The 25,462-nt window shown below is 42.3% G+C and overlaps 2 protein-coding genes and 1 long non-coding RNA gene across 6 annotated transcripts; all 3 read right to left on the bottom strand.

The window, feature by feature from the left end:
* Positions 1-1,304: 1,304 nt before the first annotated feature.
* On the bottom strand, positions 1,305-12,462 carry LOC135345203 (plexin-A2-like). 3 transcript variants are annotated; one of them, XM_064542574.1, is made up of 24 exons: positions 11,505-12,462; positions 11,174-11,356; positions 11,012-11,125; positions 10,733-10,963; positions 10,409-10,689; positions 10,095-10,200; positions 9,917-10,042; positions 9,767-9,865; positions 9,499-9,604; positions 8,584-8,781; positions 8,133-8,535; positions 7,815-8,073; positions 7,538-7,759; positions 7,327-7,479; positions 7,046-7,281; positions 6,949-6,989; positions 6,801-6,893; positions 6,668-6,751; positions 6,232-6,449; positions 5,895-6,007; positions 5,529-5,694; positions 5,216-5,358; positions 4,849-5,006; positions 1,305-1,766 (listed from the first exon to the last, which is right to left on the bottom strand). In XM_064542574.1, the coding sequence occupies exons 1-24, from the start codon at positions 12,459-12,461 to the stop codon at positions 1,693-1,695; spliced, it is 4,764 nt and encodes a 1,587-aa protein (XP_064398644.1). In that variant the 5' UTR covers position 12,462; the 3' UTR covers positions 1,305-1,692. The 3 variants fall into 3 exon arrangements, with proteins under 3 accessions (XP_064398644.1, XP_064398643.1, XP_064398642.1); XM_064542573.1 differs by lacking the exon at positions 1,305-1,766 and adding an exon at positions 2,716-3,025; XM_064542572.1 differs by lacking the exon at positions 1,305-1,766 and adding an exon at positions 3,036-3,881.
* A 1,575-nt stretch (positions 12,463-14,037) lies between these two features.
* On the bottom strand, positions 14,038-16,125 carry LOC135345317 (uncharacterized). Its single transcript, XR_010397685.1, has 5 exons — positions 15,973-16,125; positions 15,601-15,770; positions 15,105-15,277; positions 14,772-14,999; positions 14,038-14,216 (listed from the first exon to the last, which is right to left on the bottom strand). It is a non-coding gene; the product is annotated as an uncharacterized LOC135345317 (long non-coding RNA).
* Positions 16,126-17,113: 988 nt separating this feature from the next.
* On the bottom strand, positions 17,114-23,485 carry LOC135345222 (hepatocyte growth factor receptor-like). 2 transcript variants are annotated; one of them, XM_064542611.1, is made up of 21 exons: positions 23,285-23,485; positions 23,121-23,230; positions 22,944-23,069; positions 22,791-22,889; positions 22,558-22,663; positions 22,265-22,462; positions 21,812-22,211; positions 21,506-21,764; positions 21,199-21,420; positions 20,993-21,145; positions 20,701-20,945; positions 20,613-20,653; positions 20,458-20,550; positions 20,321-20,404; positions 19,586-19,803; positions 18,916-19,028; positions 18,538-18,703; positions 18,248-18,390; positions 17,963-18,120; positions 17,678-17,816; positions 17,114-17,207 (listed from the first exon to the last, which is right to left on the bottom strand). In XM_064542611.1, the coding sequence occupies exons 1-20, from the start codon at positions 23,343-23,345 to the stop codon at positions 17,698-17,700; spliced, it is 3,114 nt and encodes a 1,037-aa protein (XP_064398681.1). In that variant the 5' UTR covers positions 23,346-23,485; the 3' UTR covers positions 17,114-17,207; positions 17,678-17,697. The 2 variants fall into 2 exon arrangements, with proteins under 2 accessions (XP_064398681.1, XP_064398680.1); XM_064542610.1 differs by lacking the exon at positions 17,114-17,207 and having other exon boundaries at positions 17,412-17,816.
* Between the last annotated feature and the right edge of the window lie 1,977 nt (positions 23,486-25,462).

The following is a 25,462-nucleotide window of genomic DNA, read 5'->3' as shown; positions in this document are numbered from 1 at the left end:
TGTTGAAAAGAAACAAGAAAGATTGGAGAGAATTCCAGGGACAACAATGTAATCTACCAAAACTATTAAATTGCAAGAACTGATTCAATTTGCACATAAAAAAGACAAGAGTAATCTACTGTATTAATTAGAAGCTGTCAACAGAGTTGTATCATAGATTTATAGTTCTATGGCCTTAAATCTACATCACACTAAAAACGAATTATTTAGACCAAATGAAATTGACAGAAAAATTGCTTATAAACATCTAGCCTCGATCCCAGGCCGAGTTTTCGCTTTTATAACGGTTAGGCGAACAACTGGGCCTGGTACTAGTTGTCTGCGCATGCGTCAATCGTTCGTCAGATTCTGACGAATGGATATTCTCGTTCACTTTCGTGACATTTATATTTGTGTACTATCGTGTACTAGAAGTCAGTTCCCGTTTTATCATTATTGGAATCGATTGGAATGGCTCTTAGCTGAAGCTTCTCTCTTCTCTGAAGCTTATTCTGAAGACTGAACAACAAGGGAAGAGGTATAAAGCTTTGTCAAGCTTGTTAAGGTCAGATATTTTTGTGTGGGCCCTATGGCCGGCTATGCTATCAAGTCTTGTTCATGTTTGGCAAGAATGTAGGTAGACTATAGTTTCATCATTAATATGGTGGATCAAGTGAAGAGTGTGAGCTAGAGAACTTGGTGCTGCCATCATCAGCTCGTCGACAATGACACTATAACCGAGAAATTTCTACACGTATTTAAAATGTCTACTTCTCTGTACAGGAGCAATGGCTAATATCCAGCTGTCCCAACAGTGCTCCTCTTGGCTATACTAACGGACGAGACTGGACAGTTTGAGGTAAGGGTTTAACCGCCTTTGGTTTCTTTTAATATTGTCCTATACTCACAGACACAGGACTGGAGTATGACCTGCTCATTCGAGCGTTGCTGGGTAGCTCAGAGACATCAAGAGAATCTACGTTTTCTCAAGCAATGAGTTACGAGTTGGGGCCTAGAATCAGAGAAGTCCAGCAGCCTGCTAAATCTTTTTGAAACGTAATTTGAAGGCATTCAATCATCCTGAAGTTGCCCTGGGTCACTGTAATTGTGCTGCAGCACAACTGGCAACTCCCCAGGCCTTTGTGAAGCAGCTCCCTATGTGCATCTTTTGTGTACTCACTCTGTGCATTTTCTGTGTACAAATTTCTATTATTGATTTATTAAATATTTTTGCCGACCACAAATATACAATGAAAATTTGACGCATGCGCAGACAACTAGTACCAGGCCCAGTTGTTCGCCTAACCGTTATAAAAGCGAAAACTCGGCCTGGGATCGAGGCTAATAAACATCAAGAAACAGATACAAGCATAAGGTGGACATTGATGAGAGTTCTGAAACATGATACAATATACTGAAAAGATAGCATGGTTACTTTAAATCCAAAAGAACTCTCTGAAGCAGGAGACATCATACTATTATAGGGACATCATAAAGATATACATTACAGAAACATTAATAATAGATATCAAATGGTTACAATGTTAACTCCCGAGTCCTGAGTGTCCATTTCATACTTTTTAAAAGAGAATAGACCAAGCGGTTCAGCAGATATGCTAACTTTAAGATCATTTCCGGTATTAACAACAAATTTCATAAGTCCCGCCCAAGTACATTAAAATGCGGTAAATTTTTGTACGAATTTTGCCCTGACTAGTGTTCTTCAAAACGCTGTATCTCTGCATTCGCTTGACCAAGTCCAGTGCAGTAAAGTTTTTCTGGTTTGCCTAGAGTGTTCAAAAGAGATAGTAATACATAGGAGTTAGAAATAGCAAAAATGAAAATCGGTCTGACATCGCTATTCAAAGGTCAAATCTTGCAAAAAAATTCGCCTCCGGCGAGGCTGCCCTCGTACAGGGCTTCGCCCCTTTCTAGCTAGTCTAGCCCCCCCTTTTGTTTTTCCTGGATCCGCCCCTGGAAATGTAGATCAATGTGCAAGTGTATGCATTTTGACAAACAGTATTTAATACGAGCAATCATCTGGAATCTCACAGTGACTGTGATTGTCACTTTTTAGTTTTACAATCAGCCGGTTTTCTTTTGCCCATGCATATTGCCCATGCATGCACCATATACACATGTAACAAGTGTCCATTCGCTACATCTTCCAACTTTGTTACCAAATAATTCAACACTCATGCACACAAATGGTGGCTGGACTCTAACAAAACTGAAAAATCAGGTGATCTGCCTTGAGATTACTTTTGACTATATGAACTATAAGTATAGGGTGGCACTATACTAAGAAGTATAATTATATAATAACTGATTATGCCATGCACTAAGTAATAGGTGCATGGTGGATGGCACATGTATATGCATATGCAGCAGCTGTGTGTAAGTGCATGTATCAGGTACAATGAGAAACCAGAATAAGGCACACAAATTGGGCATATTTGTAGTCATTTCTTCCCTGCCAGAAGGTTGTACGCTTTGCTGTTCATAATAATCGTTAGAAGATAACTTAACGGAGGGTCGACATTATACTGAGCGATGAGCGTCTTCATGATAATTAATGGTGCATGTGGGTTCACCCTCAGTAAAATATGTTATAGCTATAATTATATATAGGTAAAGCATAAAGTTTGATGTTGCTGTTAAAGTTTCAGTACATTTTTTTAATAATTACATTATATCAGCCAGCTGTAGGTATAGGTAGTCGTCGACATGTACGTATACGTATAAAAAGATTCAAGCTGCATGTTGAGACAAAACTGCTGAATCGATGTATAGCTATAGAAGTCAGACTGATGCTTAAATACTGCATTCATGCATAAAGGTTAAGTCTGGTTTAACAATGTCAATACTTATAACTAAATCTCAAAGCTCAATGTACATAATGTAGCCATATTTTAATAGTCTAAGAGTTATGTAGTTATCTCTTCCCTGAGGCCGTACGCACTGTTGTCAGTTGTTAGAGGGTCACTTAATGGAAAGTTGCCATAGCGATGAGAGGCTTCCGTGGGCGTGGGGACATAGTCATATTCTGCAGTGGTATTAAGAAATTTGACATTTCTGATGTACAAGCCTCGAGTTATAAAATAATGACATAGGATTGGCAGTGGGTTTGCCCGTGTTTAGCAATATTTCACTTATTTTGACATGTTCAAACTGTTCTATCCTCTGCAGGGAAAGGCCACATCAAGAAACTGAATGGACAGATAGTTTATTTAGCCTTTTCTCTCTTTGTATCTCTCATTTCATAATCCATGAACTTTTTAAATTTAGTGAATATTGTCATTTTAAAAATTGCACTATTTCGACGTTTCACCGCTCTTTGTCTGACTGACTAAGTAAGTAAGTAAGTGAGTGAGTGAGTAAGTTTCTTGCCCAGCATTTACTCCAAGTACAGCCATCTCCAGGACATTCTGCACAGGGTTTCCAAACAACTACAACCTGGATTATAAAGCGCTTCTTCAGATTTGCGATTGCTTACGAGGCAGATGACCTCTCAGTCTCTATTTCTCTTACCTAGACAATTCCACCATCTTTAATGACTCAGCAATTGTGTTGTGGCCAAATAATAGATAGGCGTGGCTAAGAAACCATGCGCCTAAAATCAGTGCATTTCCATAGCCTGGAGGTGTTGCTTTTCTTCACACTGTTCAGCTCTAGCTCCCTTTCTCTGACAAGCATGCTATATGCACTGGCTATATATCATGCTCTTAAAATGGCTGTCATTTAATACTGATTCACAAATTCAACATATCAAATATTACTATAATTATTATATATAGTCCAGAGATATTCGAGAAGATATCTAATTAGTCCTGTCTTCTCTTCTTGAACTTCTATACTGCCTCTTGACGTTCCACTTGTATTGAAAAAGAAAGGGAATCCGACTAGAAAAACATTTGCAATGTGAAAAATTGCTAGGATTGGCCAGGGGAACCACAAAAAAGCGTGGAAACAAGAAATCCGACGAGAGCATATATATAACTCCAATCCGTTACAACGTCATGAACATGTACAATACATAGTATATAGACTGTGTTCCAGATCCATCTACCAGCTTCCATCCACACATCATTCCATGCAGGTTACCAGTATACGGTCCGTGCATGTTACTATGCATGGATGGACTGTGTACCTGTGCTCAACACTGCATGTATTAGGAACATCAATTCATCACAAATCATCATGATTATATGCCTGCACATTCCAAAATGGATGTATAATAAAAGGATTGGTCATCACCACCCCACCAGTAAAAATTTCGTATTTATATTTATAATTATTGGCTGGGAAAACAACCAGTATACATGTGATTGACGTTGTAACGGATTGGAGTTATATATATGCTCTCGTCGGATTTCTTGTTTCCACGTTTTTTTGTGGTTCCCCTGGCCATGCAATCCTAGCAATTTTTCACATTGCAAATGTTTTTCTAGTCGGTATATATACACTTCCTTTCAAAATACAGTAGAACAGAACCTCGATTATCCGGCCCTCCATTATCCGGAACCTCCATTATCCGGCTTGGAAGTTTCTTTTTAATCAGATATAATAATTCAGAAATGGGCTTGTCCCTGAAATGCACATGCGCATTGCAGCTGTTACTATGGAGACAAGTCTGTTTATCTTCTGCGCATGCGCAGACAACCAGGTGGCACTGTTGTTTATCAATAAAGTGGGTGGATCAAGGCGTGGTTTATCTATTCGTATATTCAGTTATCCGGCCTGCCTCGGGAACCAAGGTGTCCGGATAATCGAGGTTCTACTGTATACATACAATAATTATAGCCTACGGCAAACAAAATAAAAGCTGCATGGCTAACAAATTTAAGTCCATATAATTTATACACTTACTGAGCTCCTCCTCCTCTTTACTGGTATCCACTAGCACCATTCCGAGCTCAGTGTAGCCAGAGATGGATGCCAGTAGCCTCTCCACAATGGAGGACAGTTGTAAGAAGGTTGGCCTCTCCTCTGGGTCCTCCCTCCAACACTTGCGCATCACCACAGAACTGGGTGAGGAGGTAATGCATATACAGTAGCCTCGGTTAGAACAAAAGTGTGGAACCACAATTAAGAGAGCATGCAACACTAAAATGGTATTGACAACTTTTCCCCGCTTCAATTACAGCCAACTCCGAGCTAGGAGGGGGGGAGTTGCACACAGTGATGCAGTACTCAAATTACTGCATGCTACAACTCAAAGAGTATATACACTCACATCTCGGTGGCACAGGCTGCAGTGAGAGGTCTCTCTAGTCTCCTCCCCTCTCCCAGCAGCTGGATGAGGGACAGTGGGTCCACGGCAGGGTAGGGAGTCCGTCCTCCATTGAAAACCTCCCACACAGTCACACCGTACGACCACTGAATGAGCATATGTCTTGCTATAAATGTTTGTCCACTCGTATTTGGTCGTAAACTTTGTAATTAATTGAGCACCACATGCAGGAGGTCTATACCTATAATACCAATAAATGCACAGAAAATTTCACAATTTCCTGGAGTGCTTATTAGTCTACCATGCACTGACTGACCACATCAGTTTTCTCTGTGAAGATGGCATCGTTGAGACTCTCCAAGGCCATCCATTTGTAGGGCACCTTCACATTGGCTCGATCGTTCTGTCTGAAGTAGCCGCTAGCATAGACGTCCTCAGCCAGACCAAAGTCCCCCACCCTGATACCCCCTCCCGAGTCCAGCCTATAGGAATGTACAAGATGAAACCACGCTAACAATGCACGTAAGTCAATTTTCATGAAGAGTTGGATGAGTTGTTGATTTGTGATACTGCTACGATAATAGTAACGTTAGATTCGTCGCAATGAATCAGTAATTATCTTTGTAGCTTTACATGTGATTATTGTTAACACTGACGTCTCTCACTACACATAGTCACTCACATGCAGTTTCTGGCTGCAAGGTCTCGATGGACAAACTTCTGCTCGGCCAAGTAGGCCATTCCCAGTGCTATCTGATGGCACATTTTTAGTAGCAGTTTCCTCACTGCCAGAATCTATACAGAGAATGAAAAGGACAACGCTGCATGATCAAAATCCTTTGGTGCATGGTGCTCTAATCTTCAATATTATTGAAACCACTCCGTACTGTCCCTATATATACGCATGCATACAAATTAATTTCTACACTCAAGTAGTTATGCCTTGCAATTGGGGCCGGTGTGTTTATAAATAATAGTGCTAATTAAAATTGCTAAAATACACACACACACACACACACCTGATCAATCTCACAGTCATCGTCCAGCTCCAGATTATCCCTTTCTTTCTTGAGGTAGTCGAAAAGGCTCCCATTGGCCATATATGGCATCACTATAGCAATCCCGGGGCCAGCATCGAGACACACCCCAATCAGGGACATGACGTGAGGATGATCAAAGTCCTGCATCTTGTTTACCTCACACACCATGCTCTGAACATCCGACAACGAGAACAGACCTGCATGCATATATAGAGTATAACAATGATTAACTGCATGGCTCATCAGAAATGCAACGTTGGTTGACTGTGTTGTATTATTAGCTGTTGGCCAGAAATTGTACTTTTTATGTAGGGGGTAGCAAAAACCTAGCAAGAGAACCAGAAAAACGAGTGGTTGATATAACCTATATACAGTAACATGTACATGTAAGGTAAATATTTTCAATTGATGTCACCTTTTAATGTCTTCACGGCCACCCCCTGCATAGGTACTTTGTTCCAGTCTGTCAGAATTCCCTTGTACACAACGCCAAATTCACCTGTATAGTGACATCCCATAAATTAAGTGAAATGCACATCTTTCTTTACCTTGTCCAATTGCAGTACTGGAGAGCTTCAATATGGAGGCTGGTATTTTGAATGAGTCTGGGATGGACTTGGCAATTTCATCAAGCTCTGATTCTGTAGGTCAATGAATATAACTAGACTATAATTGTACACATGTATACTAACTTACTAACGAGTGCATTATTTCCATCCACTGCCTCCGGAGTTTTCCTAATACAACCGTAAAAGCGACATAAGAAGGTATATAATTATATAGCGTTACTTACCCAGTAGTAGCCACAAGCTCTACCATTTGTTGGTGCATAGCAATCGACATGAACTTTCTCCTCGAGTTCAGATATAAGCAGACAATCACAATCATCAGTAAACACACGACCAATACAAAGATAACAACAATAACTGGAATGATGATCTCCAGAGGAACTGTTGGCCCAAGAAAGGTAGGAAGCGAATAAGTCAGTTGACGGTCCAATACTTGAGATATGTTGCTCCCAATGGTCACCTGAAGGAGACAGTGACAAACAGTTATTTTTAGATAGTTACTCACATTTATGATGGCTAGTTCCTGCCCTCCTGGCGGCTCCAAGGGGACAGTGCAGATGATGTCACTACCTCTACTATTGGAGGGTATCTTGACACACTCCTCCCCTCCCACGGTCACTCGTATCTCACTGGTCTCCACTGAGTCGAGATTATCACCCTGGATACACACACGGTAACAGTATATATAGCGTCAGTATACTAGCTATAGGACGTACCACAATGCGTATGAGGGTCACTGTGCCACTGGTGACCTCTTGAGAACCCTCTAGTGTAAAATTGAAGGGATCTGATTGGACGATGATGGGGAGACGTGCTTGTGTAGTGGGTGGGGCATCATCAAACAACAGGGAATAGTTCAATGGGGTCAGTGAGGTCGTCCCTAGACTAGGAGTACAGCATGTGATTGCGGTACTGTTCACAACAATGCAGTAGCTTCTCTGTAAGAGGGGGAGAGAGTAAGTACATCATGTACAAACATTATTGCTGGCTCACCAGAGGAGACCCCGCTCCTCTATACACCTCCAACACAGGCTGTTGTACCACGTTCATGTCTAGTCCAGTAAAGGTCAGTGTGATGCCTCCACTGGGAATGGTGTTGCTAGGAAACACAGCAGTTACATTGGGATTGTTACGGTAACTGAACACCACTCCGAAAGTCAGTCTAGCAGCATCAATAGTAACCACCACCTCTGCAGCGGAGGTGAGGTTTGCTGCCGTAGCGGTGCATTCAATCTCTTGAGAAAAGACTGATCTGCACGGAAAGGTTTAAACATTGTCTACTGCATGTTCTTTAATAATTATAGCACTTACATCATGCTGCAGGGATAGGTTGGCCCTCCATTGATTTCTATAGTGACTCTAGTGTTCTCAAGGTTACCAGTTCCTAACTCTTTACCCCCCACAGTCAGTTTGGTACCTCCGGCCATGGGTCCAAAGGTCGGCTTGACGCTACTAACAATAGGATTCAACGCAATGAAGGAATCAGCGTTTACATTGACGTGTATATTGCCATATAGGACCATAGTGAAGACATTGAAGCCTGTAATTCCAAAGTGGTTGGTCACACACACAAATTGCCTCCCTGGTATATAGTCAGTATTGATGGGAGTGCAGGCTACACCTCCTAATGTAAGGGTAGCGTTCAGAACGTCAACAAAGGTCACCCCAAGGTCAGTGCCCATCACAGTGATCGCTGTACCACCCTCAACTGGTCCTGTGGGTGTAGGAGTGTCATGGCATACAGGTTTAATATAACAATTACCAGATTCTGGAGAGATTGAGTTGATGAAAGGGGTAGGACAATTTCTCCCCTCAGTAACCCAAACATCATTGGTGCATTCTTGCAACACCTCACAGCTTTCCCTGATCACACACCACCCACACGTGAACTCTGATCCCAGTATGGACACAAGGCACTCTGAACATCCACTGGCCAAATCACGACAATCATACAGAGTCACTGTGTGTGTGTATAGGGGGAGGGTGGTAAGCATAATAATTATGCCTCAGTTTCCGCGTGCGCAAGTGAGGTATACGGTATGCAGAAAGCTAGCTGGCTATAGTACTATAGTAGCTGCAAGATGGAAAAAAGAGGCTACACCTTCAGTGGAGGATCTAGGAATCTTGAAAGAGGGGTTCCAGGTCTCTGAGCGGGTCAAGGATTGTAAATTTTACATTTTACCTAAAAAAAAGACGTCGTAACTTCTTCGAAACAGTGAGCATGTGCATTAACACACCGAATTTTTTCCTAAAAAAAAGGTCATCACTTTCATAAGCAGTCTGTATGTACTACGCTGGAGAGTTTTTAGCCTTCATAGTCACTGAAACTGCACAGATAAAGCTTCGCAGGACTAACAAGGACTAAAGGTAAGTGAGAAGTGCATGTGAAAGCTAGTAAGAAAGGAACAACTTGCTAATTAGTTGCTTGAGCCTCCCACTCACTTCTTTCTCAAAGGGGGGTTCAATTGAACCCAAAGAACCCCCTTTGGATTCGCCACTGACCATGCACCAATACTTCGAACTTTTGGCCACTTTTTAGCAACTATATATCATAGTCAATCATTCCCACTCGTTTGCACAACATTCCGCATGCAGTAAAAATGTTGCATGCACGTACATGTGCTGGTGCCTCTATACTGAAACATCTGTTACCTGCATTAGCTGTGTATGCATGTACCATTGGTCTGTTGCATGATACTGCTCAGTAGGTGGTTGATGCCATTCCCTGACCACATCACCTTGACATCTACAGTGGAACTGCCAACACCAGCAGGCAGTGTGAGCTGTACAAGATCATCACTATTTAAGGCAAGCAATTGTAAAATCATTTGTCTTGTGCAGAAAGTGAAAATACTTATATGTGATATTCCAGTGACTAAGATAAGCACTTAAGGATGATAGTAAACACAACAAGTGATCATAAGAACGTTATTGTCTCCACTCACTTGCCCGCTGCCCACTGTACACAGAATGGAGTTTTTGTTCTCATACTGAGCTATCAGACTAACTCCATTCACAACACAATAGTACTCAAAGCCATCCGTCTAATAGAGGGAAGCCATTAAACAAACAGGTACGGATGTCATATGACTTACAGGTGAAATGAGGTTCTTGGTAGTCAGTCGAAGGTCCTGGGCCACCCTTATTGGTTGAGTGTACTCACTAGAGGGGGGCGTGTCCAATAAGGGGCACTCGGCAGTGAAGTTGTTGCCTCCAGACACCTGTACAGAGGATGTGTACAGAGTCACAGGTAACCATGGTTACTGAGCTCACCTGTAGGAAATGAGATACATTCCTGCAAGGAGCTGATGTTCCACTGCACTGCTTGTTGAGGTTACACCATCCACAAGGACTATCGAGCCCAAGGCAATCCTTACAACTGTGCAGTGAGAAAGAAAGATCTCCATATAATTATAGCATTCATCGACATTTCGCATGTACATAATTATAGTCTCGCTGTTTAGTGGTGCCTTAACTATTCATCATTAAAATGGACTTCATGCAGTCATTGGAGAGTTGATAATCATGACCATACTGGAACTAAATATACGTACCATGAATATTGAATTTGAATATTAAGGTGATACCTTTCTCCTGCTGAGCACCTGTAGATGGTGAGCGCTTGGTTGGTGATATCAAATGGCTCATTGAATAGAGAGCTCTGAAATCCCAGGTTGATAGTTGCAGTCACTCCATGATAGTCAGGTACCATTCCTGTAATACTGCAGTTATAAACTGTTCCCTGGGTGACCTCAACAGCTGGTACTGTAATGGGAGGGAAACGTCCTTCACTGTCTGCAAGATGACAAGAGAAGGTCTCCCCAGCCAGGAGGAAAGGCAAGCCAGGAGAGGTCAGGGCCACTGTGAGCTGTGTCGTTGAATGTTATCAGAAACAAATACACAATCCTCACCACTCCAACAGAAATCTCAGGGTCAAGCACAGGTTGCATAGGCTCCACAGTGGCTGTAACACAGTTGGTATTATCTTGTGTCCATCTACTAGAGAGACTGGAGTTCTGACACTGTGTCTGACGGGAGCACTTGTTCTCCACCACACACCACCCACAGAGCGGGTTGAGGTTATTGGTACAACTGGTACAGTCTATACGCTGGGAACACTCCTCTATGGGTACTTGGAACACCTACATGCAGAGGGATGGGGTAGTGGATGGGAGGTGAGACGTACTCACCGAGTTATTAGTGGTTGCTGTGATGTAGTTCAGTCCTTCTTGCCATGACAACTGATGTACAAGAGAGGTCACTGGCTGATTGTAGAATAGGGTAGATGTACCACTGACATCGTACTGTGGAGACTCATAATTATACACAATATAGCTGACTCAACCACTTACTCCTCTTATCCGTGAATCATCAGTTGCCACAAACACAAAAGAGAACTGCTCCATCTTCACAGCTATTGAGGTGGTGGGGACAGTACCTCCAAAGTTAATACGAACCGGTGCTATACTGTCCCTACTACCATCAGGGGCGAGAATACCGATAGGAGTGGGTGTATCACATCTGTCCCCAGTTACCTAGAGAAAGATCAAATTGTGAGATTTGTTTTTTTCTACTGTAATTATATAAGTCTATAATTATTTACAAACCGGAGGTAGGGCAGTGCAGATATCTGAGGAACTTGTTCTCCATACTAAACCAATTTAAATTACTATAGTTACAAACCTCAGGCAGAGCATTGCAGTTATCTGTAATTGTTTTCCATGCTATATTAATGTCTTCTCCAACAGTGCTGCGTGACACAATACAAGAGTCATATTTAGTGTCCATAGCTTCATTGACAGCAGTGATATTGACCACACAAATAGAGTTTCTAGTAGTGAAGCCAGGTGTACAAATAGTTACCACAGCAGTAGGTCCAGATATCCCACTGAAGTCCTCCACTAATGACACTCCACACACACGAGTAGCTCCACTGATTGATCGTGAACCGCAATTGAATCCCAGTTCATACAAAGCAGTCATTCCACAGGTACTTGGGCCGCCACAATCAGGCATGTTGCAAATACGTAACAGTCTTATAGCTCGTGCATCAGCAGGTTGATAGTCAGAGACAACATAGTAGGTAAAGTTACCACTCACAAATCCTCCATAGAATTGTCTGGAGAATTCACCAACCCCAAAAATCAGTTCACCCCCATTGAATAAATTACGATTGTTGTCGGAAGATCTATTGAACCCCTCTCCGAATTGTTGCAGCACCATTCTCTCTCCTGCACCAGTCGATGCTCCAGTATAGACGGTGTCTCCTGACGTAATGATAGCTGCTCCAAAGTTCGGATTTGCAGAGGCTATAGCATTACTGACACTCCTGATCGGGCCAGCACCGAGGTTGCTTGCATTGTAGACAGAGCAAGAGAGATCCTCTAAACACACCACCACCATCCCAGTAGAGCTCAGGGCTAGTCCTCTATTGATAACAGTAGCTCCTAGATCAATTCTCTCCTCTTGCACTAGCTGTAAATTAAGTCTATACAGGTAGTTGCCTGCAGCAAGGAATGTTCTCCCACTGGAGTCCACTTGCAGTCCTGGAACATTGGTAGAGTCTTGGAAGGAGAACGATTGAGATTGAGCTGCCCCTTGCAGCAGAAACAAGGCAAAGAGAGTTACTAACATAGCCATTTTTCTTAATTGAATATTAATGAAGTAGTCTACTTAGATCTAGATATAATTATATAATTATATGTGTATATGTATTAGTTGGGCGTGGCTCGATCGTCGATTGCAAGCCCAGAGGTAGCCTCGAATTCAGGCCGATTAAAAATAAGCTTACGGCGGCCTGGTACCTGCTAGACTCGCAAGCCACTCCCTTTTCTCTGATTGGACGGGGGCGGGAGAAAAGGGACTGGTGACTCTGGGCTATAGCTTGTGTAAATCAGGAATACTAATATTGATGTCACGTGCAAATTATGTAATTTACTGATGCATCAAAGCAGAGTCAAAGTTTAACACAACGGCAACTAGAGACCTAAGTAGCAAAGGTTAAGTGCTTCGCGCCTCCTCTGCGTCAAGATAGATTGCTATGGTTCTGTGTCTTTAACACACACATTCCGAACTTTGATCTAAGGAATGTGTGTCTAAAACGTTTCCTTTGACACACAGATGTCGTACCTCCTCTGGAAAATTACTGACAAAAGTCATCACAAGACAAGGCCGCACCCACTGGCCTATCGCAGCTACAGCGGTAGAGGGATAGACTCGCAAGCCGTCACTGTCGCGTGCAACAGTGACGGCTTGTGAGTCTAGTAGAGGGATGGGAGCATGTTTGCCTATCATTATAAAAGCGAAAACTCGGCCTGGGATCGAGGTTACTATTCTTGCACTATAGCTAGTACTATACTATTACTATACATGTAATATAATATGTACACCTATTCCTGGTGTGTTCAATGATAATAAAGATAATAATTATTGTTCTTATTATGTGCAAGATTGGAACAAATAATAATCTAGTGCAAGTAGGAAAGGCAATGAATAAAGTTAGTAACGTTGTTATTCATTGCCTTTCCTACCGCAGTTGTAAATGAATAATATTAGTGATACACTGTAAAAGTGGTTTTGACCTGAGTGCGTGGCTATTGTGGCAAACGTGCGTTTTTTCTTGCGTTTTTTCCTGATAATTGCCACAATAGTCACGCACTTGCGTCAAAACCACACACCATTTTTTTACAGTGTAATCATCACTCTGTTATTCATTGCAAATTTGATTTCACAGTTTATACAACAGCATGTGGTTGTGACGTAGGCCTGAAGAAACTCCTACTATGGTTTAAGTGGAGTTGCGTACTCTTCCTAATGAACTCTTGATATTATCTATAGCGCAAGTGGAATGGATAGCATCCCCAGGCCACGCCTTTAAGACTTCATTTTTGCATAATTGTTTGTGGTGGAATTAATTTTCGTGTAGGATTGCTAACCCACGAAAACAAGCTCCTCAAAAATTTAGCTCTAAACGGTACAGAACTGACCACAGTGCAATATGCTAATTGACACTGCACTGCATTGATTTTCACAGATCCAAAAGGCAACAAATTAAATTAAAATGACAGTAATTGATAGACAACATTGTTACAATATAGATTGTACAAGACATAGTAAAAATATACTAATGCATAATTATAATTATTATGAATTCCTAGTGGAGAAACAATTAATTATAATATGATGATCATATTCGTGTAATGAAACAAAGCATGCAGTTGTTAATCTACAAGTTCATCACAATAATTATACGATGACAAAATCAAATTGGACAAATAAGAAGAATAAGTACTAGGGTCCCATTGGATAAGATGACATTCGAACATGTTGTGGAGCGTTGCCTGGTAACCGGTCTTGCAGCGTTCTGTGTTGTTGCATCTTTCGCTGAGCTATCATCTGTAAAAAAAAAAGAAATGTAATGAAGCAAAAACTTTGCATGAGTAAATGCCAAGAGTCCATAATAAAAGTACGTATCCTTGCCTTACATCAAATGTATACATTCGGAGAAATAACGTGAAATGCGTGATCAACTCATTGCTGCCTCTATATAGGCAAGTGGCTGCTTCAGCCACTCAGATTGGCAATTACCAAGCATGCAGGAAGTCACATTACTTTCCGAATACTTGTAATGTAAGATAAGACTTCTCTTGTGAAGCCTGATAGCAACCACCTAGGTGGCATTGAGTGGGTTCTACAAATGTTATGCATGGACGCATATAAGGTCATTTTTTCCTCAAATGGCGATTTTATACCACCAGGAGTTTAATAATGAACTTTTGAAAAACAAAGTTACAACAAATACTTCAGTTACATACGTACATGCATGGTTCATATAATTATGCTGACAAGCATTGATGGATGATGGGTTTCTTCTTTGTTTTGCTTTTTACTAAGTTATTGCATCTATACCCAACTCAATTCCCATGTAATATTCACACATGTGCCACTCACCTGCTCTTTGAGGTCGTTGAGCTGGACTGACAGGCTCTTAATGAGCATGTTGGTCTCGAGTAACTGCAGTTGAAGGTCTCTCATTTCGTACTGCTCCTGTTCAACCTCTTCAGGATTTAGTAGCGACATACATCGCAATCGTGGAAATCATTCCAAGTCCAGAGCTTTTCCTTGTGAAGAGGAGCCTGACCTAGCATCACTCTCAATAGCATATTCAGCATTGATGATCTAAGAGCAACAGAAGCCAACTTATTACTGTGATTCATCATTTCCTTGTCTCAAGGTCAAGGTAATCATAGAGGTCAATATCTCCTAACTCAATTTGTGACTTACGTTGAATGAAGGCTGTATCATCTTGAATACGTAGCTCTCTGGTCCAGTGAACTCAGTGGTGTCTTTGGTCTTGAGGTGCACTATAAAGTAGAGGTAGTGCCAAACGTTGTGCTCCTGAATGATGTGTTTGTGGAACGTCACGTCCTTGTTCTCAAAGGCACCTCGCGGGAGACCTGTGCATATGGGGGGTGGGGGGGTGGGGAAGGTGTGTGGGAGGTGGGAAGGTGTGTGGGAGGTGGCAAGGTGTGTGGGAGGTAGAGAGGTGGATAGGTATTCAGGGGAGGTGGATGGAGAGGTGTGTGTGATGGGGATTCAGTAGGTTCCATATGTACATGCAATAGTACAGGAAAGGCCATTCATTACACATGCACAAGCAGGAAACAATTAAGGCTGAGTTGTTACAGCAATCATGCACCAGTTTTATCACACAGGCATCATAATAATAATAATTATTATAACGGAATGCAAAGAGCTGGTATATTAAATGACCCCTTACCACAGATGAAGCATGTGTTCTTGAGCACATCTTCCTTGTGGTCCTTCTCCGCCCTAAGGGCAGCAAAAGGTGTCGATAATGACACCAAAGATGATGTTCTGGATGATAATCACTATGACGATGAAAAAGAAGGTGAGATCAAAGGCCGTCCGCAGGTGATACAGACGGTCCTGGAGAGAATGTGGCGCAAAAGAGGAACAATGATAATAAAATAATTATCACAAATAATCACTAGAAGTAAGGAGTTTACCTTATCTGTGCCCCGTGCCCCCCCCCCCAAGCATTACATACGAATAAAAGTTTTTAAGCCGAAATTGCTGTGAACTAATAATTCCCTGCAACTGGATGACATTGCCCCACCCCCTCCTTTACCTGACTAGATGGTTTCCTGAGGACATCACTGATCCCTCCCCCTGCCCTCAGGCCCTCTTTAATGGTGGTCATGAAACAGTTGAATAGAGTATCACAGCTCTTCTCTATCACTACCGGCCACTCTGCAGGGGAATTGCTGCAACCTACACCATCAGCGTGTGTGTGTGTGTGTGTGTGTGTGTGTGTGTGTGTGTGTGTGTGTGTGTGTGTGTGTGTGTGTGTGTGTGTGTGTGTGTGTGTGTGTGTGTGTGTGTGTGTGTGTGTGTGTGTGTGTGTGTGTGTGTGTGTGTGTGTGTGTGTGTGTGTGTGTGTGTGTGTGTGTGTGTGTGTGTGTGTGTGTGTGTGTGTGTGTGTGTGTGTGTGTGTGTGTGTGTGTGTGTGTGTGTGTGTGTGTGTGTGTGTGTGTGTGTGTGTGTGTGTGTGTGTGTGTGTGTGTGTGTGTGTGTGTGTGTGTGTGTGTGTGTGTGTGTGTGTGTGTGTGTGTGTGTGTGTGTGTGTGTGTGTGTGTGTGTGTGTGTGTGTGTGTGTGTGTGTGTGTGTGTGTGTGTGTGTGTGTGTGTGTGTGTGTGTGTGTGTGTGTGTGTGTGTGTGTGTGTGTGTGTGTGTGTGTGTGTGGAGCATTGTATCGAGCCAGGATTAGTACGTGATTATTGTAAGCTGGAGAAAAGCATTTTGTTTCAAGCAGTATAGCAGCGTTGTTTACAAAAGCGAATTTTTTTTTAAAGCTTCCTGAATATATATAACAAGCCTAACACATGCTCTAACAATTCTCTTTCCTATGGAACAACCATTCAATCAACAACACTGTACAGTCATAATATCTGTGTAAGTCAATTCTATCAAAAATGGGAACTATAAGTACAATCAGAAGTCCACTCCTGGTACAATAACTATTATTTTTCAACTACTGTCTCATTAGCAGTTAAAGCAATTCGTGAAAAACTGATAAAAGCGTCTAGTTTGCTCAAACAGCTCATATTTGTGTGTCCATGCACACACACACACACACTAATCATATATACCCTGCTGCCACTGGTCAAATCATGGCTATCAATAAAAATCACTGTAAAGGATTGTCTAGATTGTCTAGAAGCATCTATCCATGCAGATAATGATTGTTGACAGAAAGAAATGATACCTGAAATTTGTTTCAATATGTTGCTCAGTGGGTGCCTAATGCGTCCAGGTTACCATGACGACCAGAGCAGCCGACCCCATGCAGCAGAAAACGTAAGCTGTACACCGAATTGTCAGTACATAAATACAAAGTATTCATTATTATGACTGGCTGCATGTGATGTGTACTGTCATAACAATCCTTGGAATGTCACTTATGCATCATGCTACTATCAATAATTATCAGTAAACACATCAATATATTCCCTTGCCCATTGCTAGGTCTGTGCCAAACCAATATTCCGGAATATTTTTTGTTCAAATTGTAAAAAGACTGCCTATATAATATTATAGGCACTGCATGTGAAAATAGTTAATTGAGGACAAAATTATTAAGACGGGAAACATTGCATGTGACTTTATTGTGTAAAACAATAATAGGCTACGGTGACCATGTGTATACATGCATGATACTAATAAAGAATAAAGTAAACTGAACATACCATGCATGCACGGTTGTGCCAAAGATTAAAGCAGCTGGAATTGTACGTTTTTATACAGGCTATAATTATATACAGAGACAACTCACTAGCTAAAGGCTATAATTAGTTAATCGTCTGTTGAAGTAAATCCTTCGTACATTCTGTTTTTGAATGCTAGAGGGTGACCTAGTGGACCATCTACATAGCGATTAGCGTCTTCAGTAGGTGAAGGTACATTGTCACATTCTGCAGTAAGAGCATGGAATGAATAAGTATGTCTTAGCATACACTATAAGTGTATATAAGTATTCATATATGGGCATTAAGAGCTGCTATTTATAGTAGCATACTAAGGTACACTCTTAATTATGTCTATATAATTATACACTTACTGAGCTGCTCCACCTCTTGAACTGTGTTCAGTAGCACCATACCGAGCTCAGTGTAGCCAGCAATGGATGTCAGTAACTTGTCCACAATGGACGACAGTTGTGAGAAGGTTGGTCTCTCCTCTGGGTCCTCCCTCCAACACTGACGCATCACTTCAGAACTGAGTGAGTGTAGAGGGATGTACAGTCAGTTGGAACAAAATGGTAATTCCAAATCTCAGTCTACCCAACACAACAGCTACCTCAATGCAACTGCTATGATAATCAACTCAGAGAGTGTACACTCACATTTCGGTGGAACAGGCTGCGTTGAGAGGTCTCTCTAGTCTTTGCCCCTTTCCCAGCAGCTTGATGAGGGAGTGTGGGTCCACAGCAGGGTAGGGGGTCCGTCCTCCATTGAAGACCTCCCACACAGTCACACCGTATGACCACTGAGCACATGGACGACAAGTAACAATAATTATTGCCACTAGCAAAATAAATGAAAGGAAAATGTATTTTAGAAGCAATGTAGGGGTCGGGATTAAACAGTGTGCATTCCTATTAGTTATAGAGCTTGTGATCATGCACTGACTCACCACATCAGTTTTCTCTGTGAAGATGGCATCGTTGAGACTCTCCAAGGCCATCCATTTGTAGGGCAGCTTCACATTGGCTCGGTCGTTCTGTCTGAAGTAGCCGCTAGCATAGACGTCCTCAGCCAGACCAAAGTCCCCCACCCTGATACCCCCTCCCGAGTCCAGCCTATAGGAATGTACAAGATGAAGCCTCACGGAAACAATCATGTAACATGCTAACCAGTGTGTTCGTGATATTTACAATATCGATGCATATATACCAATTATATATGTCGCATGCAAGCTCCAACTATAGTATAACGTGGGGCTTGAACTTTGCATGCATAATTCTTATATTTTAGTCTATAGTATTGTGTACACTGTAAATAGTTCACTCACATGCAGTTTCTGGCTGCAAGATCTCGATGGACAAACTTCTGTTCAGCCAAGTAGGCCATTCCCAGTGTTATCTGACGACACATCTTTAGTAGCAGTTTCCTCACTTCCAGAATCTGTACCAATGGCAACCACTTCTTCATAAATTGTTAATTGGTGCTCTGATTTTTTACCAAGCTCTGAAAAAGCACCTATATATATACTCATGCAGTATTATCCCCACAACAGTCACACTGACACAATTAAGTTTATAACTAGATCTAGCTATGGATTAATATCATTCTTTCCCTGCCATCACTGTTAGTCTTCAGCATCAGTTTTACAACTATCAGTTATGTACATTTTGTCACTTTGTTTGCATGCATGCATATATATATAGCTATAATCATAGTGAAATAAATATAAAGCTGTTGTGGCATGGATCTTATTAAATATGGTCAAGGCCAAAAGAATGATGATCTTATACGCTGGTTAAGCAGTCAAGGAAAGAAATATATTATTTTGACCGGGAATGCATCTCTCTATACACATGGATCACAGTAATCAGCCCCACCCACCTCTCTGTTGAGACACCCACACAATGCTTACACTAATACCACAATGCTCTAAACCAAAAGGTAGTCGTCATAGATACTGAGCTATTTACTACTCGTATACGCTACACCACACACACCTGATCTATGTCACAGTCATCGTCCAACTCAAGGCTGCTCCTCTCTTTCTTGAGATATCTAATAAGGCTGCCATTGGCCATATATGGCATCACTATGGCAACACCGGGGCCAGCATCGAGACAAACTCCAATTAGGGACATGATGTGAGGATGGTCAAAGTCCTGCATCTTGTTCACCTCACACACCATGCTCTGAACATCCGACAACGAGAACAGACCTGCATAAATAATGAAGAACTAACTCATCAGAAATGAAATGAAATGTTGTGTGCTATAATCTCTAGGGCACAGAAAATGACTGCAGACCGGAATTTAGGTTAACATGTCTATAGAGGGAATGATCGCGAAATAATCGTGAGTTTATAGTTTCTGTGTTCAAAAGGTTTCATTGTGTATTAATATTCATCTCACAACTTTTCCATGCTAGAGCAATTATAACCCCGCCTTGTACGCCCTAGGCAGGTTGCTGTTGATAAATGCACAAGATATGAATATTGCTAGATGATGTGTGTAGTGTATTATCATTGTCGGGTGATCTCTGTATAGGGGGCAGCAAAACAAAATATTTAATTAGTCAGTTGGTGTATTTCGTGGTTGCTGCTTGCACACAGGTAAAGGTAGTCAGGTAGCTTTATTAATAGTTGAAATATTCGCCACGAAAACTACTGCCTCCCCCCCACCCCGAGAAAACTACCCACTATACGGTTCATGAAATTATGCTGTTAAATTAAAAACCTTTTAATGTCTTCACGGCCACCCCCTGCATAGGCACTTTGTTCCAGTTTGTCAGGACGCCCTTGTACACAACGCCAAATTCACCTGTACATATAATGACATCCCATAAATAAAGTGAAATGCACATCTTTGTTTACCTTGTCCAATCGCAGTACTGGAGAGCTTCAATTTTGAGGCAGCTATTTTGAATGAGTCTGGGATGGACTCAGCAATCTCAACAAGTTCTGATTCTGAATATAATATGTTGCATGTAACAGGGACTATACATGTGTGTGTAGAAAAGAAAACTTACTAACGAGTGCAGTATTACCATCAACTACCTCGTGAGTTTTCCTGTAACAAATTAATTTGCAAATTGAACAGTATATATCATTACTTACCCAGTAGCCGTGAGCTCTATCCTTTGCTCATGCTGATGCATAAAAATTGGTACTGACTTTCTCCTCGAATTCAGATACAAGCAGACAATAGCAATCGTCAGTACACACACGACAATTATAAATATGATAACAATAACTGGAATGATGATCTCCAGAGGAACGGTTGGCCCGAGAACCGTTGCCTCAGGAAATGTATAAGTCAGTTGCCGGTCCAATTTTTGAGCGATGTTGCTTCCAACGGTTACCTGAAGTGAACAGTGACACAGTTACGTATAACTATAGTCATACACACATTTATGTTGGCTGGGTTTTCCCCTCCTGGCGGCTCCAAGGGGGCAGTACAAATGAATTCACTCCCTCTTACGCTACTAGGTGTCTTGACACACTCCTCCCCTCCCACAGTCACTCCTATCTCACTGGTCTCCACTGAGTCGAGATTATCACCCTGGATACACACACGTATATATAGGGTCAGTATATTAGCTATGTAGGACATACCACAATGCGTATGAGGGTCTCTGTGCCATTAGGAACCTTTTGAGAACCCTCCAGCCGGAAATTGGAGGGATCTGATTGGACGCTGATGGGAAAACGTGCTTGTGTGATAGGTGGGACATCATCAAACAGTAGGGCATAGTCCAATGGGGTCAGTGAGGTTTTTATCAAACTAGGAGTCAAGCATGTGATGGTGGTATTGTCCACAACACTGCAGTTGCTCTTCTGTAGGGGAGGGACAGTGCATCATGTACTGTATTATAATTATTGTGAGGAAAACATCCAGACATAATTATAGTTGCTGGCTTACCAGAAGAGCCCCCATCGGCTGGTAGATCTCCAACACAGGCTGTTGTACCACGTCCAAGTACACTCCAGTAAAGGTCAGTGTGATGCCTCCACTGGGAATAGTGTTGCTAGGACGCACAGCAGTTACATTGGGGTTGTTACTGTAAGTGAAGAACACTCCGAAGTCCAGTCTAGCTGCATCAATAGTAACCACCACCTCTGCAGCGGAGGTGAAATTTGCTGCTGTAGTGATGCATTCAATCTCTTGAGAAAAAACAACTCTGCAAGGAAAGTTTTCAACATTTTCCAAACATATACTGCCACTTACAATACGTTGCAGGTGTAGATTGACCCTCCACTGACCAGAGTGACTCTAGTGTTCTCATGGTTACCCACTCTTAGTGCAGTACCCCTCACAGTCAGTGTGGTACCCCCGGCCACGGGTCCAAAGGTCGGTTTCACACTACTGACAACAGGATTCAACGCAATGAAGGGATTGGCGTTTACATTGACGTCTATATTGCCATACAGGACCATAGTGAACACATTGGAGCCTGTACTTCCAAAGTTGTTGGTCACACACACAAACTGCCTCCCTGGTATATAGTCAGTGTTGATGATAGTACAGGCCACACCTCCTAATGTAAGGGTGGCGTTCAGAACGTCAGCAAAGGTCACTCCGAGGTCAGTGCCCATCACAGTAATTGCTGTACCACCATCAACTGGTCCTGAGGATGTAGGAAGTATCATGGCATGCAGTCAGTATATATATAATAATTACCAGATTCTGGAGAGATTAAGGTGATGAAAGGAGTAGGACAATTTCTCCCCTCAGTAACAAAAACATCATTGGTGCATTCTTGCAACACCTCACAGCTGTCGCTAAGGCTACACCACCCACACGTGAACTCTGACCCCAGTCTGGATGCAAGGCACTCTGAACATCCACTGCCCAAGTTATGACAATCAAACAACGTAACTGTATAGAGGAGGTGGCATATGGTGGACAGAGGTTGTATAAAAATAATGTTAGTCCAATTGTAGTTACTGTGATGGTGGTGTAGCAGTACGTACTGTTGGTCTGTTGTGCGACACTGCTGAGTGGGTGGTTGACGCCATTCCCGGACCATATCACCATAGCAACCACAGAGTAGCTACCACTACCAGTAGGCAGGTTGAGCTGTGTCATGTATGGTATTGTGATAACTAGAATACAACGCTAATTAAATCACAATCAATTAAAGGTTTTTATTGTGAAACTGTTCATACAATGTATTGTATTGTAGTATTACAGTGTCAACACTTACGTCTCCACTGCCCACATTGCACAGGATAGAGGTCTCGTTCTCATACTGAGCTGTCAGACTAACTCCATTCACAATACACGAATACTCGAAACCATCCGTCTATATATAGGGAAGCCATGGATTGGTCAGGGTACAGAGGTCATGTTGACTTACTGTTGGTATCAGGTTCCTAGTGGTCAGTAGAAAGTCCTGGACCACCCTCACTGGTAGAGTGTGCCCCCCAAAGGGGGCCGTATCTAACAGGGGGCATAGGTCTGTGAAGTGTGTAGATATAGACACCTATATAGAGGGATATAGGCATTAGAGAGTCAGGGGTCATCAAGCTATCACCTGTAGGAAGTGAGATGCATGCATTCCTGCACAGAGTTGCTGTTCCACTGCAATGCTTGTTGAGGTTACACCATCCACACGGACTGTTGGGCTCCAGGCAATCCTTACAGCTGCACATTCATAGTGTGATCAGCAGGTCATGAATATGGTTGAGGTACCTATACCTTTTCCCTGCTGAGCAATTGTAGATTGTGAGTGCTTGGTTGGTAACGTTAAATGGCTCATTGAACAGAGAGCTCTGAAATCCCAGGTTGATGGTTGCAGTCACTCCAGGGTAGTCAGGTACCAGCCCTTCAATATCACAACTGAACACTGTTCCTGGGATGACCTCAACAGCTGGTACTAAGATGGGTGGGAAACGTCCTTCACTGTCCGCCAAATGACAGGAGATGTTCTCCCCAGGAAGGGGGTTAGGCAGGGTCACCGTGACCTGTGAGGATAGTTTATATATATAACCTCAGACAGTCACATTAATGCATACCTCATTAGCAAGAATTGCAGGGTCAATGAAAAGTTGCATAGGATCAACAGTGATAGTAAAACAGTTGTACTGTATCCATCTTCTGGAGAGACCGGAATTCTGACACTGCGTCTGACGAGAGCACTTGTTCTCCACCACACACCACCCACACAGCGGGTTAAGGTCATTGGTACAACTGGTACAGTTTATACGCTGGGAACACTCCTCTATGGGTACTTGGTACACCTTCAGAGGGGGGAGGCAGATAGATGGGGTAGGACATACATGCAAGCATTAACTCACGGAGTCTTCAGTGGCTGCTGTGATGTAGTTTAGTCCCTCATGCCATGCCAAATAAAATACATCAGAGGCCACTGGCTGATTGTAGAATGAGCTATCAGTGTCCAGGGTCGATGTACCACTGACATCGTACTGTGAAGACAAACAATGCCGTTATTTTACACACTAACTGCATTCACTTACTCCTAGTATCCTGGAATCATCCGTTGCCACAAACACAAAGGAAAACTGCTCCACCTTTACAGCTACTGAAGTAAAAGGGACAAGGTCGACTCCAAAATTGATACGAACTGGTGCTATTATGTCAATACCACCATTTGGGATGAGAAGGCCGACTGGACTGGGTGTGTCACATCTGTCCCCTGTATCCTGGAAAATGAATCAATTGTTGATGTAGACCAGTATATGCTACATAAATGTGTACCTGAGGCTGAGGCAGAGTATCGCAGCTTTCTGAAGAGCCTGTTTTCCATGCTAAACCAATTTCTTCTCCAACAGTGCGTGACACAATACATGAGTCATATTTAGCGTCCATAGCTTCATTGACAGCAGTAATATTGACCACACAAATAGAGTTAGTATTGCCAAAGCAAATAGTTACCACAGCAGTGGGTCCAGATATTCCACTGAAGTCCTCCACTAATGACACTGCACACACATGAGTATCTTCAGTGATCGACTGAAAGCTACAATTGATTCCCAGTTCATACAAAGCAGTCACTCCACAGGTACTTCGGCCTCCACAATTAAACAGGTTGCAAACACGTAGCAGTCTTATAGCTCGTGTATCAGCAGGTTCAGAGTCGACGACAACATAATATGAAAATCCACCACTCACAAAACCACCATATGCATAGAATTGTCGCGTAAACGAACTAATTCCAAAAACCAGTTCATTACGCGTGTCTGATGGATTGTTGTTGTTGGACGATCTATTGAACCCCTCTCCGAATTGTTGCAGTACCATTCTCTGTCCTTCATCAGTCATTGCTCCAGTGTAGAAAGCGTCTCCTGACATAAACAAAGCTGCTCCGAAGTAAAAATCTCCTGCTATAGCATTACTGACACTCCTAATGGGACCAGCACTGAGGTTGCTTGCATTGTAGACAGAGCAAGAGAGATCCTCTAAACACACCACCAACATCCCAGTAGAGCTCAGGGCAAGTCCTTCATTAATGACATAAAAATTAGCTCCTAGATAAACTCTCTCCTCTTGTATTAGCTGAGCATTCAGTCTATACAAGTAGTTGTCTGCAGCAAGGAATGTTCTCCCAGTGGAGTCCACTTGCAGTCCGAGATTTTCAGCTGAAATGAAATCAAAGGAGGGTGATTGAGAATAAGCTGCTCCTTGCAGCAGAAACAAAGCAAGGAGAGTTACTAATATAGCCATCTATTCTAGCATTGGACAATTAGGGTAACCTTAATACAAACTTAGCAGTATTGATACTTCACTGTTATTATATGCCAAGCAAAGTGAAACGGTTAACCAAGCCCACTGAAAGTCATTATCATCACATAGTTTTGTAATTAGATGTGGTTGACTCTAGGCCATGAGGTCATAATGACTCATTGCTGACAGTGC

The sequence above is a fragment of the Halichondria panicea genome, chromosome 12 (genome assembly GCF_963675165.1).
Source record: "Halichondria panicea chromosome 12, odHalPani1.1, whole genome shotgun sequence".
Taxonomy (NCBI): Eukaryota; Metazoa; Porifera; class Demospongiae; order Suberitida; family Halichondriidae; genus Halichondria; species Halichondria panicea.
Note: the sequence above shows the minus strand (reverse complement) of the source record. Positions and strands in the feature narration are given on the sequence as shown.